At 41.1% G+C, this 18,007-nt stretch overlaps 1 protein-coding gene across 2 annotated transcripts in view; it reads left to right on the top strand.

The window, feature by feature from the left end:
- The window catches only part of ACSS1 (acyl-CoA synthetase short chain family member 1), a 413,920-nt gene that overhangs the window by 39,133 nt on the left and 356,780 nt on the right, over positions 1 to 18,007 (top strand). For both annotated transcript variants that reach the window (XR_012715306.1, XM_075267418.1), the window contains exons 8-10: positions 2,965 to 3,057; positions 16,277 to 16,389; positions 16,779 to 16,905. Coding sequence is in view for 1 of the 2 variants with exons in the window: in XM_075267418.1 (XP_075123519.1) it covers positions 2,965 to 3,057; positions 16,277 to 16,389; positions 16,779 to 16,905 (333 nt within the window). In the remaining variant the exon portion in view is untranslated. The remainder of the gene's footprint in view (positions 1 to 2,964; positions 3,058 to 16,276; positions 16,390 to 16,778; positions 16,906 to 18,007) is intronic.

The raw sequence follows: 18,007 nt of genomic DNA, 5'->3' as shown, positions 1-18,007 counted from the left end.
TCATGTGGAATGTATTCTCTAACCTGTTGTATACATCAATGTGTAGTTGGCTGATTAGGGTCTAGTGTGTTAGTACATTGTATGCAAATACCTCTAACTAGTGAGGACCAGTGAGGACAATGGGTGGAGATAATCTGATCAGTGTCTCCAAGAAGATGTTGGATGGTGCATTGTCCATAGTAGACAGGGAGTCTGCTCTCCTTGGTATAGGTGAGGGGGGAAGGATCTGTGACTCAGCCCTTCCCACCCACAGATATAGGTGTAACAGTCTTAGTATATAGTTGTAGCTAGGAGTTAGTATGTGTTAGCCGGCCTGTGCACAGCTCTGCAGAGAGCCAGGATTTAGTTACAGGACCAAGGAGCCAAAGCTATCATTGGATTGTGACTTCTGTGGACTTATTGTTATTACGGTTGATGTGACCGCCGCCGGCTACTAACTTTGTGGATTACAATAAATTGCTGTTGTCTCCCGACCTCTTGCGTCCGTGTTGATTCAAAAGACCATCCGGAGGAAGACGTATACCTTTGCTCCGTCACAGTCTGTTTTACCTAAGGACCGTCACTTTTTTTAACCACTTCCGGACCACCCATAGACTATATCCGTCCGGGAAGTGGTTGCCTAGTTCTGACAGGACGTACCGGTATGTCCTATCAGAACACAGCAGCTGAACGGAGATCGTGCAGCTACTGAAGCTGCGAGCCGGCTGTAACTTCTGCTGGAGCTCCCAGAGAGATGGCAGTGAAGATTTATTACCTCCCCTGCCATCTCGATCGCTGTGTATACAGCGCTCAATGAGCGCTGTATACACAGCTATGGACCCTGCCATGATTAAGCCGCCCTCTGACCTGGCGGTCACATGATCCGCCGGGAGCAGCGTCTTGCAAGAGCTGCTGGGTCCTACAGGACCCAGATCAGCTCAGTAAGCTGTATATACAGCATGCAGGAGGCTGTATTTCTCCTGCAACTGAGGCTAAATGTAGCAGCCCCAGTTATAGGAGAAATCAGCCTCAAGTACAAAAAAAAAGTGATCAGATGTCCCCAAAGGTCTCTTATCACCTTATGGGGACACAATCTGAAAAAAAAAAAAAAAGCTTAAAAAGATGAAAATAAAATAAAAAATAAATAAATAAAATAATACACTAATAAAATGCCGTTATTAAAGGTTATAGCCCCACCCCCGACAACACCATACAAAATAAAAATTACCGTAACTGAGAGGAAAAACTATTTTATGAAGTTTTTCAGTAGCACTTTGTGTTATTAAATAAAAAAAATAAAATGAAAACCAGTCACAATTTCCCTCCTATAATGTTTATATTTTCCCGGATATAAAAAAAAAATTAAAACACATTTGAAAATAAAAACAACATAAAAATAAAGCCCTATGTGTCCCTGAAAAAAGACGCAAAAATTAGTTGAATGAGATGTATGAGAAAAATGTTACAGCCCTCAAAAGCGCACATACAAAAAAAACCCTGAAAATGTGTCCGGCCTGGATGACAAATTGGCCCGGTACTGAAGTGGTTAAGAAAAATGTTTTTTCTCCTGTTAAAGGGATCCTATCATTAAAATGCAATTTTTTCTGACTAACACGTAGGAATAGCCTTAAGAAAGGCTATTCTTCTCCTACCTTTAGATGTCTTCTCCGCGCCGCCGTTCGATAGAAATCCCAGTTTTCTTCAGTATGCAAATCAGTTCTCTCGCAGAACTGGGGGCGCCCCCAATGCTGCGAAAGAAATCTCCAGCGCCGTCTCCATCTTCATCTGAAACAGCCTCTCCCTGTGTCTTCTTCCGTCCTGGGTTTCAATCTTCTAGGCCTCAGGCAGAGCTGGCTGCAGAAGCCCGGGCCACAAGAAAATGGCCGCTTACACATTAAGCTGGTGTAAGTGGCCATTTTCTTGTGGCCCGGGCATGCTCTGCCTGAGGCCTCGAAGATTGAATCCCAGGACGGAAGAAGACACAGGGAGAGGCCGTTCCAGACGAAGATGGAGGCGGCGCTGGAGAGTTCTCTCTTAGCATTGGGGACTGACCAAAGAAAACCCAGATTTCTACCGAACGGCAGCGTAGAGAAGACATTTAAAGGTAGGAGAAGAATGGCCTTTCTTAAAGGGGCTCTATCAGCAAAATTATGCTGTATGAGCCCCACATAAGCGTGAATAGCCTTTAAAAAGGCTATTCAGGCACCATTAATCTTATTTTAAACCTCCCCCCATTTTAAAATAAAACCATAAAAACATATATGTAAATTATACTTATCGTGCACGCTGGGCGGTCATGCACTGCCCGACGTCATCTTCTGGCACGCCTTCCTCTTCTTTCTTGTTCCAGCGATGTCCTCCTGTCCTGGCTCTTCCATATCTTCACCTTCTTTTCTTTTGGAATGAAGAAGTTTGTGAGCGTACTGCGCATGCGCATGACTGTAACCCCATCAGTCCCGGGAATGGGGGAGCTGCATTGAGCATATAGGGTCACCACGCCATGCACTTCTATGGGATATGGAGCATTCAGGAGAACTCTTGGGCGTCCTCTGGAGTCATGGAGGTTCCCAGCAGTCATATACCCAACAATCAGACATTTATTCCCTAATATCTAATATATCTCTCTAATTTTACATTCTGTAGATTGTAAAAAATTGATGGATTTTATCGAAAGCCAAAGAATCCATCTGGTTAAATATTGCCTTGGACACAATTCACATGCAGGTTGCCGGAGTTTGGCAGTCACTAGTGTTATATGTCACACTTCACAAAGGACACAAATTCCTGCTGTCATTATTAACACACTCGAGAAGGAAACACCTTACTGTGACCCCAGTTATGTCGTGTGATCTTGTCACATGCTGTGGAAAAAGCTGCACTTGTGTGAACTTGTGTCTCCTTGTCCTGCTCTGCTAGGTCACCTCCATTAATGCAAACAGTGCGACAAGTGCCAGCGGCTTCATTAATCCTGTTCTGTCATTTTAGTGGGTGAACCGATAAACCATGAAGCTTGGGACTGGTTTTACAATGTGGTCGGGGAAGGACGGTGCGATCTTGTGGACACATGGTGGCAGACAGGTAAATCCATCTGATAAGTGATGCAGCACCTGCATGGAAGACTGTGAAAATGCACACTGTGTGTCTGTGTATGTTTGTGCTGGAAAAGCTTCCACATTAATCGGCAGAGACCAAAAGAGTGTATACCCACATGGTGACATCATAGGTACAGGCAATATAGGTAATACCCACACAGTGACATCATAGGTACAGGTAATATAGGTAATACCCACACAGTGACATCATAGGTACAGGTAATATAGGTAATACCCACACAGTGACATCATAGGTACAGGTGATATAGGTAATACCCACACGGTGACATCATAGGTACAGGTGATATAGGTAATACCCACACAGTGACATCGTAGGTACAGGTGATATAGGTAATACCCACACAGTGACATCATAGGTACAGGTAATATAGGTAATACCCACACGGTGACATCATAGGTACAGGTAATATAGGTAATACCCACACAGTGACATCGTTGGTACAGGTGATATAGGTAATACCCACACAGTGACATCATAGGTACAGGTAATATAGGTAATACCCACACGGTGACATCATAGGTACAGGTGATATAGGTAATACCCACACAGTGACATCATAGGTACAGGTGATATAGGTAATACCCACACAGTGACATCATAGGTACAGGTAATATAGGTAATATCGGCACAGTGACATCATAGGTACAGGTAATAAAAGTTATACCCACACAGTGACATCATAGGTACAGGTAATATAGGTAATACCCACACGGTGACATCTGAGGTACACATCATAGGTATTGTGTCAACGTTTTAGGCAGGTGTAGAAAAAATGCTGTACAGTAAGAATGCGTTCAAAAATAGATGAGTTAATACTTTATTTTTGTCAATTGACAAGATTAAGTGAATGAACGAGAAATCTAAATCTCAGTAATATTTGGTGTGACCTTTGCCCTTTGCCTTCCATCAGTTCTTCTCGGTACTTGCAGACAGTTTTTGAAGGAGCTCTTCAGGGAGTTTGTTCCAGACGTCTCTGAGGACTAAGCTCAGATCCTCTGTGGATATAGGCTTGCTCCAATCCTTATATCACTTCATGTAATCCCAGACAGACTGGATGATGTTGAGATCAGAGCTTTTTGCAGAAGGGAAATATAAGACTTACCAGGACATTTCCTGCACTGGATGAGTTTTATTACCAATATAAATGCAGGCCCCTGAGCCCTGAAAATAACCATGGAGAGCGTTGTGCAGTGTCCGAAATCTTGCCGTCTGCTCCTGCACTGACATCCTCTGTCTGCATGCCCCCTTTAGCTCTGTGTGACAGGAGACCTGTCATAACATCCTTAAAGGGGTTGCCTGCCACAGACCGATTTTTCATACTGATTGTCTGTACACAGGATAGAACATCAGTCTGTGACGGTCCAACACCCTGATCCCACACAGATCATCTGTTGTGGCTGCCTCCAGGTGCTGCTAATGGACAGGCAGTGCTTTCAATGCGTCTACTCAGGTAATAGGAGCGGTGCAGCAGCCCATCCACTGCATAGTGGGGGTTTGGGGGAATTGCAGCACCACTTCTATTACTTATAGGGGTGCATTTCTAAATTTACAACCTGTCAGCAGCTTCTGGCACTCGAAGGGCAGCTGGAACTGCTGATCTGTGTGATGGCCCCCACAGATCATATACTGATGGTCTATCTTATGGATAGGTCACCAGAATGAAAAATTAATTTTGGGCTGGACAACACCTTTAGCTATCAAGTCGTTTTACCAAGAAGAAGATGGTTACATGTAATCTCCCATTCATTAGTGACTAAAATGTCCCTCCACACATGGCTATACACTGGGTTAGTTTCCTATAAGGACACATTTGTCTCATCAGTTTATTACAGGACTGGTCACACATATGCACAACCTCTTATTCCTACTGTATACTACAGGGATCAGCAGCCTTGGCCCTTCAGCTGTTGTGAAACTACAACTCTCAGCATGCACACTTGCTTGGCTATTGTCAAAACTGCAATAGAAGTGAATGAAGGACCCTGGGAATTACGGTGCTAAAGGATATTGACCCCTGGTACATAAGGGATAATGGTGAAGGGTGAAGGGTTTGCTAGAGAAGACTTCTTTCGTGACCACCTCAGTCTCTAGAAGTTAGCCCCAGGCCCACAGGGAGACAAATACTGTTCGTGCACTGAGGCCCTCTTCTCTCTGGGTCGGTCCTTGGTCTAATGCTATAGCACCACAATGTAGGTAATATTTAACATGTATAAGCCCTATGTAGAATAATCGTGTGACTTTATCGCTAGTCTGTAAAGTTCACGCCTACTCAAATATCTTCTCCAGGGCTGGAATTTTCCACTGCTTGGTATTTATTATGTAAGGCTGGCCATTATATAATGTAGCACCTCTTATACAATATTAGACAACCCAAACCTCTGAAGATATGAAATGAAGTACATAGTGCAGGATCCAACCACTAGTGCTCACACTGCCTGGCTATAGTGCATACAACGCTTATGCACACTTCAGAATAAAGGGGTTATTTTCCCATTATATGATTGTATGCATTAAAAAATTCCTACTATTTTCTTCTGTAACTTGCATGTAATGCCATACATTACAAACTGCTCATCATCTAGATATTTTACTGTAGAATCATAAAGGATATGCTTTTATTTTTGCTGACCTTTTATTAAGGGTTTATTAAAGGGATTTATTAAAGGGATCCTATCATTCAGACGACATTTTTTCTAAGTACCACATCGGAATAGCCTCAAGAAAGGCTATTCTTCTCCTACCTTTCGTTGTCTTCTCCGTGCTGCCGTTCGCCTACAATCCCGGTTTCTTTCGGTATGCAAATGAGCTCTCTCGCAGCACTGGGGGCAGGCCCCAGCGCTCAGACAGCACTGGGGGCAGTCCCAATGCTGCGAGCGAACTCTCTCCAGCGCCACCTCCATCTTTCGTTAGGAACGGCCTCTTCATTCTCTTCTTCCGGCGATGTCTTCTTACTTCTAGGCCTCGGGCAGAGCAGACTGCGCATGCCCACAGGCCCCGAGAAAATGGCCGCTTACAATACTATGCAAGCAGCCATTTTCTCGAGGCCTATGGGCATGCGCAGTCTGCTCTGACCAAAGCCGGAGGTCTTAGAAGTTACAAGCCACCACCAGAAGAAGAGGCTGAAGATGATGCTGCTGAAGAAGAGGAGGCGGTGCTGGAGAGAGTTCTCTCGCAGCATTGTAGCCGCCCCCAGTGCTGTCTGAGCGCTGGGGCCCGCCCCCAGTGCTGCAAGAGAGCTAATTTACATAACAACAAGAACCAGGGTTGTAGGCAAATGCCGGCATGGAGAAGACAATGAAAGGTAGGAGAAGAATAGCGTTTCTTAAGGCTATTCTGACGTGGTACTTAGAAAAATTGTTGTCTGAATGATAGGATCCCTTTAAGAAATAAGGTTATATTTTTAGGTCAGTGATATGTACCTTCTTGTCCTTTACTAAGCTTTGCAGTCCTGCCCTGAATTTCATGGGATACAGTTTCTTTGGAGAAGGCTCAAATAAGGGCATGCTTATACTGCTACCATTCTGTCTGTTGGTCTCATCCATCATAGGATCAGAACAACGGGCTGAAAAGCTGACGATAACTGATGTAGACCGAGTACTCTCCTTTTACATCCATCTCCACAGAAGAAAAAGTCCTGCATGCATGCTACTATCTTTTTTTTAACATTAGTATGAATGGAGTCAGATGCAGAGAGAGGGTGCGCCGTCTACAAAAGTCATTCTGCAAAACAGACAGGAATAGGACCTGTCCTGAGTTTTGCCCCGGGCTCTTTGAAAATACTTAGCCATGTGTCATAGAAATGAATCGGTCAGTCGATTAGCCTTGGAAAACATCGATACCACACTGACAATGCACAAGTGCTCATGTGCATGCAACCTAAATCTGTAGATGTGCCGTATCATGAAGCCAGATATTGTGATAACAGCCGTATTGCTCTAAGCTGAGCAAATATGTTTGTTAATATACAGCTTCAGTGACCGAGTGCCAGACAAGACACATTTGCGTTATACAGGTTACATGAAGATCAGATGTGTGCCCAGAACGCACTGACTAAGAGAAGTCAGGGGATAAGGATTCTATATAACCTATTACTTGCACAAATCACTATTGTGTAGATAATAGAGGTAATGGATGCAGCACTGAAGCTGTCTCAGTGTATGGGAAAGTCACTGTAGCAAGCCAAGTGAGATATACTGTAGCTTCCTACATTCTCTATATACACAAGGAAGCTTTCTGGGTTAATGGTATGTAAGCAAATAAAGTATGGTTCAGTTTACATCTGAAGCAGCCAGGGTTACAATGAAAGTAAACGCTGAGTGGCCATGTGATATAGTTTATGGGTTTATGGCTTTGAACTGTGTGCATGTTTTATGTATAGTAATCTATGGATTTACCAATGTGCAGGATAGCCTCCTGTCATAGTGGCTCAGCATATAGGGATGGTAGGGGGCAATAAAAAGCAGCTGCATTCATACTACACAGATAACTTCTATGCACTTGTATACTCTTTCTCTACATGAAAAACTGTTACAAAAAGACTATGGGGGATTTGTCAAGGCTGGCATTATGTATAGCAAGGTACACCCTTACTTCTTCCATAGGAATTAAGGGGGTAAGTGGCATCCAGGTGCTGCTAATTAAATGCCCTTGATTAATTAATCATCAGGCGTGATAACCTCTATAAAGGAAGACGTTTTGGCAGCTCGCTGGTCTGCAGCATTCACAGTTAACAATGCCAAGGAGGAAAGACATCAGCTGTGATCTTAAAGAAAGATTTGTTGCTGTCCATCCCCCTAGAAAGCCCATTTCCAAACAGTAAGACAGATTATTCATAAGTGGCAGGCCTCCTTCCTGACGTCTCTGATGTCACATGAACCCGGCCTGCGTCCCGGGTCATGGGACGTCCGATGTCATTGTACAAGGACAGCAGCGCAGAAGGCAGCGGAGAAGACAGCGTAGGAGCCGGGGGACAGGTTAGTAACAATAGTTTTTTATGTTTTTATTCCCCCGGGTCTCCGATTATTATACTCTGGGGTCTGAAAAGACCCCAGAGTATAATAATTGTTTATGGGTGTCCACAGTGGGAGACAGTACTGTGTGCAGGGGCCACTAAGGGACATAATACTGTGTGCAGGGGCCACTAAGGGACATAATACTGTGTGCAGGGGCCACTAAGGGACATAATACTGTGTGCAGGGGCCACTGAGGGACATAATACTGTGTGCAGGGGCCACTATGGGGGATAATACTGTGTGCAGGGGCCACTATGGGGGATAATACTGTATGGAGGGGCCACTATGGGGGATGATACTGTGTGTAGGGGCCACTAAGGGACATAATACTGTGTGCAGGGGTCACTATGGGGGATAATACTGTGTGTAGGGGCCACTAAGGAACATAATACTGTGTGCAGGGGCTACTATGGAGGATAATAGAACGCGCAGAAATGCGTAGGAGGGGGTCGTTCGAGGTCTTCGGCGTCGGTCGGGGGGGCCCCAAGGCGAGGCGTCAAAAGTTCGCCTCGGGGCCCCCGCCATTCCTAGTTACGCCACTGCCTGAAAGTATCCCAAAATAAATAAAAACACATTAAAAAAAAAAAAAACGATGAATTAAAAAACAAATCAGTAAAAAAATGCAATAATATATTCAATATCCCAAGTATTATGCTGGTAGTGAAAGCATTACAGGACGCTGCTGTTGTGAATGATTATAGGACGCTGCTCCCATAATACAATGTCACCCCCATTTGTCCAGAAGGGGTTAATTGTCATTGCAGAGGGATAAGCATCATGCGTATTAAGCATCGCTGCCTTCCAAGGGACCTACTGTACCAATTACAGTTGAGCTTCATTTAAGGAGATTTCAGGCGATTAAGTTACGGTAATTAGTGGGGTCTCATTTGCATGTACTTAGTCAAATTAATTTGCAGAGATTTGTGTAATATCTTTTTAATTTGGTAAGTGGTCCTCGTGGATCCAGATGAATTTTGTTTGTAAACATTACAATCCCGTCTATATCCCTTATGTCATTTTAGATTCCTCATAGTCATTGGCTATTTGGCCAAAAGTAAATTTTTAAGGGTCCAATTAAGTCGGATCCACCGGAGAAGGAAATCTCTGAACGCATCTAATTCGGATCTCCCCAGAAGGAGAATGATTAAGATTTGTGGTGGTGCAGCGGCGTAATCTCAGGACGCAGATAATGGGCAGCATCGCCTAATACTGAGTAATAAAAGTAATTTGGTGCCCTAAAGCTCTTTATATATTCACTTTACTTCTTTCCCGATAAGGCAGAGGATAAATCTTCCCCTGGATAAATGAGTTCACTTTGCCGAGGCTTAGTTAATTGTTAAAAATGGCTGCTTACCGTGTAACATGTCGTAATGAAAGCGCCCGGAGATTTGTGGTTTCATCTGGGGCTAAGACAAAGCCCCGAATGTATCAATTAAAGCCTGGAGTCATTGAAGAAAATCACCAATTTAGTAACAGCTTGATGGATAGAGATATATTTGGTATCTATAGGTACAGTATATATATTACAAGATAGATGGATAGAGATATATATGATATCTATAGGTACAGTATATATAATACAAGGTAGATGGATAGAGATATATGTGGTATCTATAGGTACTGTATACTGTATATTCCATGATAGATGGATAGAGATATATGTGGTATCTATAGGTACAGTATATACCTTACAAGGTAGATGGATAGAAATACAGTGGGGCAAAAAAGTATTTAGTCAGTCACCAATAGTACAAGTTCCACCACTTAAAAAGATGAGAGGCGTCTGTAATTTACATCATAGGTAGACCTCAACTATGAGAGACAAAATGAGAAAACAAATCCAGAAAATCACATTGTCTGATTTTGTAAGAATTTATTTGCAAATTATGGTGGAAAATAAGTATTTGGTCAGTAACAAAATTTCATCTCAATACTTTGTTATATATCCTTTGTTGGCAATGACAGAGGTCAAACGTTTTCTGTAAGTCTTCACAAGGTTGGCACACACTGTTGTTGGTATGTTGGCCCATTCCTCCATGCAGATCTCCTCTAGAGCAGTGATGTTTTGGGGCTGTCGCTTGGCAACACGGACTTTCAACTCCCTCCAAAGGTTTTCTATAGGGTTGAGATCTGGAGACTGGCTAGGCCACTCCAGGACCTTGAAATGCTTCTTACAAAGCCACTCCTTCGTTGCCCTGGCGGTGTGCTTTGGATCATTGTCATGTTGAAAGACCCAGCCACGTTTCATCTTCAATGCCCTTGCTGATGGAAGGAGGTTTGCACTCAAAATCTCACGATACATGGCCCCATTCATTCTTTCATGTACCCGGATCAGTCGTCCTGGCCCCTTTGCAGAGAAACAGCCCCAAAGCATGATGTTTCCACCCCCATGCTTTACAGTAGGTATGGTGTTTGATGGATGCAACTCAGTATTCTTTTTCCTCCAAACACGAAAAGTTGTGTTTCTACCAAACAGTTCCAGTTTGGTTTCATCAGACCATAGGACATTCTCCCAATACTCTTCTGGATCATCCAAATGCTCTCTAGCAAACTTCAGACGGGCCCGGACATGTACTGGCTTAAGCAGTGGGACACGTCTGGCACTGCAGGATCTGAGTCCCTGGCGGCGTAGTGTGTTACTGATGGTAGGCTTTGTTACATTGGTCCCAGCTCTCTGCAGTTCATTCACTAGGTCCCCCCGCGTGGTTCTGGGATTTTTGCTCACCGTTCTTGTGATCATTTTGACCCCACGGGGTGAGATTTTGCGTGGAGCCCCAGATCGAGGGAGATTATCAGTGGTCTTGTATGTCTTCCATTTTCTAATTATTGCTCCCACAGCTGATTTCTTCAATCCAAGCTGGTTGCCTATTGCAGATTCAGTCTTCCCAGCCTGGTGCAGGGCTACAATTTTGTTTCTGGTGTCCTTTGACAGCTCTTTGGTCTTCACCATAGTGGAGTTTGGAGTCTGACTGTTTGAGGGTGTGCACAGGTGTCTTTTTATACTGATAACAAGTTTAAACAGGTGCCATTACTACAGGTAATGAGTGGAGGAAAGAGGAGACTCTTAAAGAAGAAGTTACAGGTCTGTGAGAGCCAGAAATCTTGATTGTTTGTAGGTGACCAAATACTTATTTTCCACCATAATTTGAAAATAAATTCTTACAAAATCAGACAATGTGATTTTCTGGATTTGTTTTCTCATTTTGTCTCTCATAGTTGAGGTCTACCTATGATGTAAATTACAGACGCCTCTCATCTTTTTAAGTGGTGGAACTTGCACTATTGGTGGCTGACTAAATACTTTTTTGCCCCACTGTATATGTGGTATCTATAGATACAGTATATATTACAAGATAGATGGATAGAGAGATATATGGCATCTATAGATACAGTATATATATATTATGAGGTAGATGGATAGAGATATATTTGGTATCTATAGGTACAGTATATATATTACAAGATAGATGGATAGAGATATATGCGGTATCTATAGGTACAGTATATATCTTACAAGGTAGATTGATAGAAATATACATGGTATCTATAGGTATAGTATATATTACAAGGTAGATGGATATATATATATATATATATATATATTATATCTATAGGTACTTTATATATTACAAGATAGATGGATAGAGATATGTATGGTATCTATAGGTACAGTATATATATTATGAGATAGATGGATAGTGATATAAATGGTATCTATAGGTACAGTATATATACTACAAGATTGATGATAGAGATATATATGGTATCTACAGGTACAGTATATATATATATATATATATATATATATATTACAAAATAGATAGATAGCGATATATATGGTATCTATAGGTACATTATATATATTACAAGGTTGATGATGGCGATATATATGGTATCTATAGGTACAGTACATATATTACTGGGTTGATGGATAGCGATATATATGGTATCTATAGGTACATTATATATATTACAAGGTTGATGATGGCGATATACAGTGGGGCAAAAAAGTATTTAGTCAGTCACCAATAGTGCAAGTTCCACCACTTAAAAAGATGAGAGGCGTCTGTAATTTACATCATAGGTAGACCTCAACTATGAGAGACAAAATGAGAAAACAAATCCAGAAAATCATATTGCCTGATTTTGTAAGAATTTATTTTCAAATTATGGTGGAAAATAAGTATTTGGTCACCTACAAACAATCAAGATTTCTGGCTCTCACAGACCTGTAACTTCTTCTTTAAGAGTCTCCTCTTTCCTCCACTCATTACCTGTAGTAATGGCACCTGTTTAAACTTGTTATCAGTATAAAAAGACACCTGTGCACACCCTCAAACAGTCAGACTCCAAACTCCACTATGGTGAAGACCAAAGAGCTGTCAAAGGACACCAGAAACAAAATTGTAGCCCTGCACCAGGCTGGGAAGACTGAATCTGCAATAGGCAACCAGCTTGGATTGAAGAAATCAGCTGTGGGAGCAATAATTAGAAAATGGAAGACATACAAAACCACTGATAATCTCCCTCGCTCTGGGACTCCACGCAAAATCTCACCCCGTGGGGTCAAAATGATCACAAGAACGGTGAGCAAAAATCCCAGAACCACACGGGGGGACCTAGTGAATGAACTGCAGAGAGCTGGGACCAATGTTACAAAGCCTACCATCAGTAACACACTACGCCGCCAGGGACTCAGATCCTGCAGTGCCAGACGTGTCCCACTGCTTAAGCCAGTACATGTCCGGGCCCGTCTGAAGTTTGCTAGAGAGCATTTGGATGATCCAGAAGAGTATTGGGAGAATGCCCTATGGTCTGATGAAACCAAACTGGAACTGTTTGGTAAAAACACAACTTTACGTGTTTGGAGGAAAAAGAATACTGAGTTGCATCCATCAAACACCATACCTACTGTAAAGCATGGGGGTGGAAACATCATGCTTTGGGGCTGTTTCTCTGCAAAGGGGCCAGGACGACTGATCCGGGTACATGAAAGAATGAATGGGGCCATGTATCGTGAGATTTTGAGTGCAAACCTCCTTCCATCAGCAAGGGCATTGAAGATGAAACGTGGCTGGATCTTTCAACATGACAATGATCCAAAGCACACCGCCAGGGCAACGAAGGAGAGGCTTTGTAAGAAGCATTTCAAGGTCCTGGAGTGGCCTAGCCAGTCTCCAGATCTCAACCCTATAGAAAACCTTTGGAGGGAGTTGAAAGTCCGTGTTGCCAAGCGATAGCCCCAAAACATCACTGCTCTAGAGGAGATCTGCATGGAGGAATGGGCCAACATACCAACAACAGTGTGTGCCAACCGTGTGAAGACTTATAGAAAACGTTTGACCTCTGTCATTGCCAACAAAGGATATATAACAAAGTATTGAGATGAAATTTTGTTACTGACCAAATACTTATTTTCCACCATAATTTGCAAATAAATTCTTACAAAATCAGACAATGTGATTTTCTGAATTTTTTTTTTCTCATTTTGTCTCTCATAGTTGAGGTCTACCTATGATGAAAATTACAGATGCCTCTCATCTTTTTAAGTGGTGGAACTTGCACTATTGGTGACTGACTAAATACTTTTTTGCCCCACTGTATATGGCATCTATAGGTATAGTACATATATTACAGGGTTGATGGATAGCGATATATATGGTATCTATAGGTACAGTACATATATTATGAGATAAATGGATAGATAGATATTTATTTATGGTATGAACAATTGCTCCCACATATGGCTCCCTATCATCCACCATGAGGAGTTCCCCATATTACTGAAGAGCCTTTGCTTTCTATCATATATGCTGCAATATGCATGAGGTCTTACTATACCGAAAGATGGGGTTTGCATTGGACCGCTACAACCATTTCTAATGTATCTACTACTGTGTCTTCCATTAATATCTTACATATCACACCTCACTATTGGAAGACCAGAAGAACGGGATAATGGTCTGTCTGACAGACAGGAATGGATCTTGCAGGGCCCCATTGATTATAATGGGGTCCATTAACGGTCCTTTATTTTTTTTAAAGACAATGCTGGATGGAAAAGTCAGGTTTGCAGAAATTTTTCATCTGGGATTTCAGTCAGACCTTACACCGTTGACTCTGAGCGGAGATGTCAATGCAGATGAGAATGGAGCCTTAGCTTTCAGGTGTTGTTACAAAGGACCCTCAATGACCGTATGGGTGGGATGGTAAAGGTGTAATGGTTTTATTCAATATATTTTTTTACTTTTAATTTCTGTATTTTCAAACTTTTTATTTATTTGTATTGGAACTTTTTTTTTTTTTTTTTTTTAAACCGTTTTATCTCGTAAACCCCCAGGGTTATCCGTAAAGTTGAATACATGATCCGCATTGTCTAAGACCGCACTTGCCAGTGATCTAATGACTAGTTTTAATCCCTTCTTGCCCCAGTGATTGCAGAAGAACATAATGATGTCACAGCAAACACTTAGTGATATATACTGTGCAAATTCTGTTACATTTCATCATGCGATAATAATATAAGCTTTTGTCATATTGAACTGTAAACCTTTAAGGATGAAGAAAAATTTAAGAAATCAGCAAACTACACCAAACCCCAAAAACCGCCATTAGTGGCAGAGCCATAGCACGTAGAAAGGATGTGGTAACCTACATGCTTATGGTGTGTGTGAGAACATATATTCTAGAATTGTTTGTTACAGTATAGAATTTCAGAATAAGAATAGAAATAGAACATATAAACATACTGTATAGAAACAACATAATAATATATAGAACAAATGCAGAAAATATATAGGGAAACTTTATAGAACTAGATAGAATCTGAAAAGAAGCAAAGAGAACGGCCTCCATGGTTGATGCATGAAGTCATTCTGAGTAGATCTCAACAATCAAAGGTAAAGGAGAGTTATTGATTGTGAGGTTGGTGTATTGCGGTACAATATTGCTCTTTGGATTCCATCTCATAGATCGTACACTCTTGCGCGCAGGATCCTTTATCCCACTGTACCTGTCAGTCACTGTTAGTATTGTACTTGTGGTGTATGTTTTGTGTATTGTATGTAAACCCGTCAAATGTACAGCACCATGGACTTAATATAATAATGTACAGCACCATGGAATTAATGTAATAATGTGCAGCACCATGGAATTAATATAACAATGTACAGCACCATGGGATTAACATGTTAATGTACAGCACCAGGTTATTAATATATTAATGTAATAATGTACAGCACCATAGGATTACTATAATAATGTCAAGCACCATGCAATTAATACAATAATATACAGCACCATGGAATTAATGCAATAATGTACAGTACCATGGAATTACTATAACAATGTACAGCATCATGGAATTAATATAATCATGTACAACACCAGGTTATTAATATAATAATGTACAGCACCATGGAATTAATGCAATAATGAACAGCACCATGAAATTAACATAATAATGTACAGCACCATGGAATTAATGTAATAATGTACAGTACCATCGAATTAATGTAATAATGTACAGCATCATGGAATTAATATAATCATGTACAACACCAGGTTATTAATATAATAATTTCCAGCACCATGGAATATATATAATAATGTCCAGCACCATGGGATTAATATAATAATGTACAGCACCGTGGAATTAATATAATAATATACAGCACCGTGGAATTAATATAATAATGTCCAGCACCATGGAATTAATATAATAATGTACAGCACCGTGGAATTAATATAATAATGTACATCACCATGGAATTAACATAATAATGTACAGAACCATGCTATTAATATAATGTCCAGCACCATGGGATTAATATAATAATGTACAGCACCATGTTATTAGTATAATAATGTACAGAACCATGGAATTAATATAATAATATACAGCACCATGTTATTAATATAATAGTGTACAGCACTATGGAATTAATATAATAATATACAGCACCATGGAATTAATATAATAATGTACAGAGCACCATAGAATTAATATAATAATGTACAGCACCATGGAACATATATAATAATGTACCGTACTTCAACATCAAATCAATATAATAAGAATGAATAATAATAATTTGTCCTGTAACAAAAACAGACTATACGTACCAAATCACCAGTAAATATAAAGTTAATGGGTTCATCATGTTTTACAGAAACTGGAGGAATTTGCATTTCACCTCGACCTTCAGAGCCTGACGCTGAGATCATCCCAGCAATGGCCATGAGACCTTTCTTTGGGATAAGGCCAACACTCCTAAATGAAAAGGTAAGTGATGATCAACACAATGCAATGTCCAATACACGGGATATATCATTGTTTCCCATTGCCTGTAGCTGTGGCCCTATTTCATAATAATGTCCATCAAGCAGATGTCTCTGGGCTGCCACCCCCGCAATGAGTATATAGTGTAATGCAGTGTGGACTGGGTCACATCACAATAGTCACATTTATGATCATCATCACATTGTTTTCTGGATGAGAAATACCAAACGCTCGTCCAGACATGGATTTCTATCATTCAACCATTTTGGTAATTTGATGTCACAACACCTTTTGGTCATAGATGAGAAATTTTAGGAAGAGGAGATGGGGGTACAGTAGCTACCACTCATAAGAAGGCACTCAAGATATAATATCTGTATTTCTGTTACCAGGGCAAGGTTATTGAAGGTGGTGATGTTTCTGGTGCACTCTGTATTTCCCAACCATGGCCTGGCATGGCTAGAACCATATATGGAGACCATCAGAGATTTATTGATTCTTATTTCAAGGCATATCCAGGTACTAGTTGTTGTATGTCAGATATACCTTCAGTGTCCATTATACTATATGTTGTATTCTCTAAGGGAATGAGCTATCTCTTCCGATCCATTGACTTGGCCAAGAGTGTTCCCAATAAGGGAAGCGGTTAAGCCACCATTAGGCACCTCTTGTGGTGGTGGTATATCTCACCAAGAACAAAGTCCAACAAGCTCAATCCTTCTCACCCCCGGCATCTGCTGAAATTGGCAGGTTCGGCCGTCTCATGGATTTTTTATGGCATGAACAAATAGTTAAAGTAGTTTATAATAAAGCAGACATAACAATTTTCCCATATAACATGATATTGTACAGTATATATTTCTTATACCTCTGCCCTACCAGGTACTTATTTACTGTAACCAACGCCTAAAAGCATTCAATGAGAAAACAATATGTGATTCTTAAGAAATAGGACAAGATTACTGTACTGGTTAAAGATCAATACGCTGAGTCTGTATCGTAGTGTGACTATAGCAAAGAATAGCAAAGTCATCATTGATAAGAATGCAAGTCAGGAATCACTGATAAAGCTGGAGACAGCCATTCATGAAATAAGGCCTCCGCCCGCGAAAGGTGTCAGCGTTTATGAAGCATTACTGTCATTATTGTGTTGCCTTATAATAATATACATACCTACCTGTTGTAGGGTTTGGACATGCACTACTATGCATGCATGTATGATGGGGGTCAAACACAAGTCAATGGGGAAATGCATTAAAAGGGTTTCCAATAGGGACAAGTTATATCCTATCTACAGGATAGGGGATGACTTGTGAATTGGTTGGGATCTTAATTCTTATGTCCCCATTGTTCAGGAGAATGGGAGATTTGGGAGTATCAGAAGGCGAGGTAGAGGAATGAGAATTTTGGCCTCCCCAGCTGCCCTCCGCAAAGGTGATAAACAAGGTTCTGTGGACTGGGGTGTGTATTAGTAATAAAGGTTCAGACCGCACCTCCAATGCTCCATTCATTTCAATGGGAGTGCTGGAGATACTTATTGTTCTAAAGGGGTTAACTACGGAATAATAATGTGTATCGGTGCACTCCTAGTGATATATACTCCAGTCCTTAGAGCAGGGGT

Source organism: Leptodactylus fuscus, chromosome 3 (assembly GCF_031893055.1).
Source record: "Leptodactylus fuscus isolate aLepFus1 chromosome 3, aLepFus1.hap2, whole genome shotgun sequence".
In the NCBI taxonomy this organism is placed as follows: domain Eukaryota; kingdom Metazoa; phylum Chordata; class Amphibia; order Anura; family Leptodactylidae; genus Leptodactylus; species Leptodactylus fuscus.
This window is presented reverse-complemented; position numbering and strand designations above follow the sequence as displayed.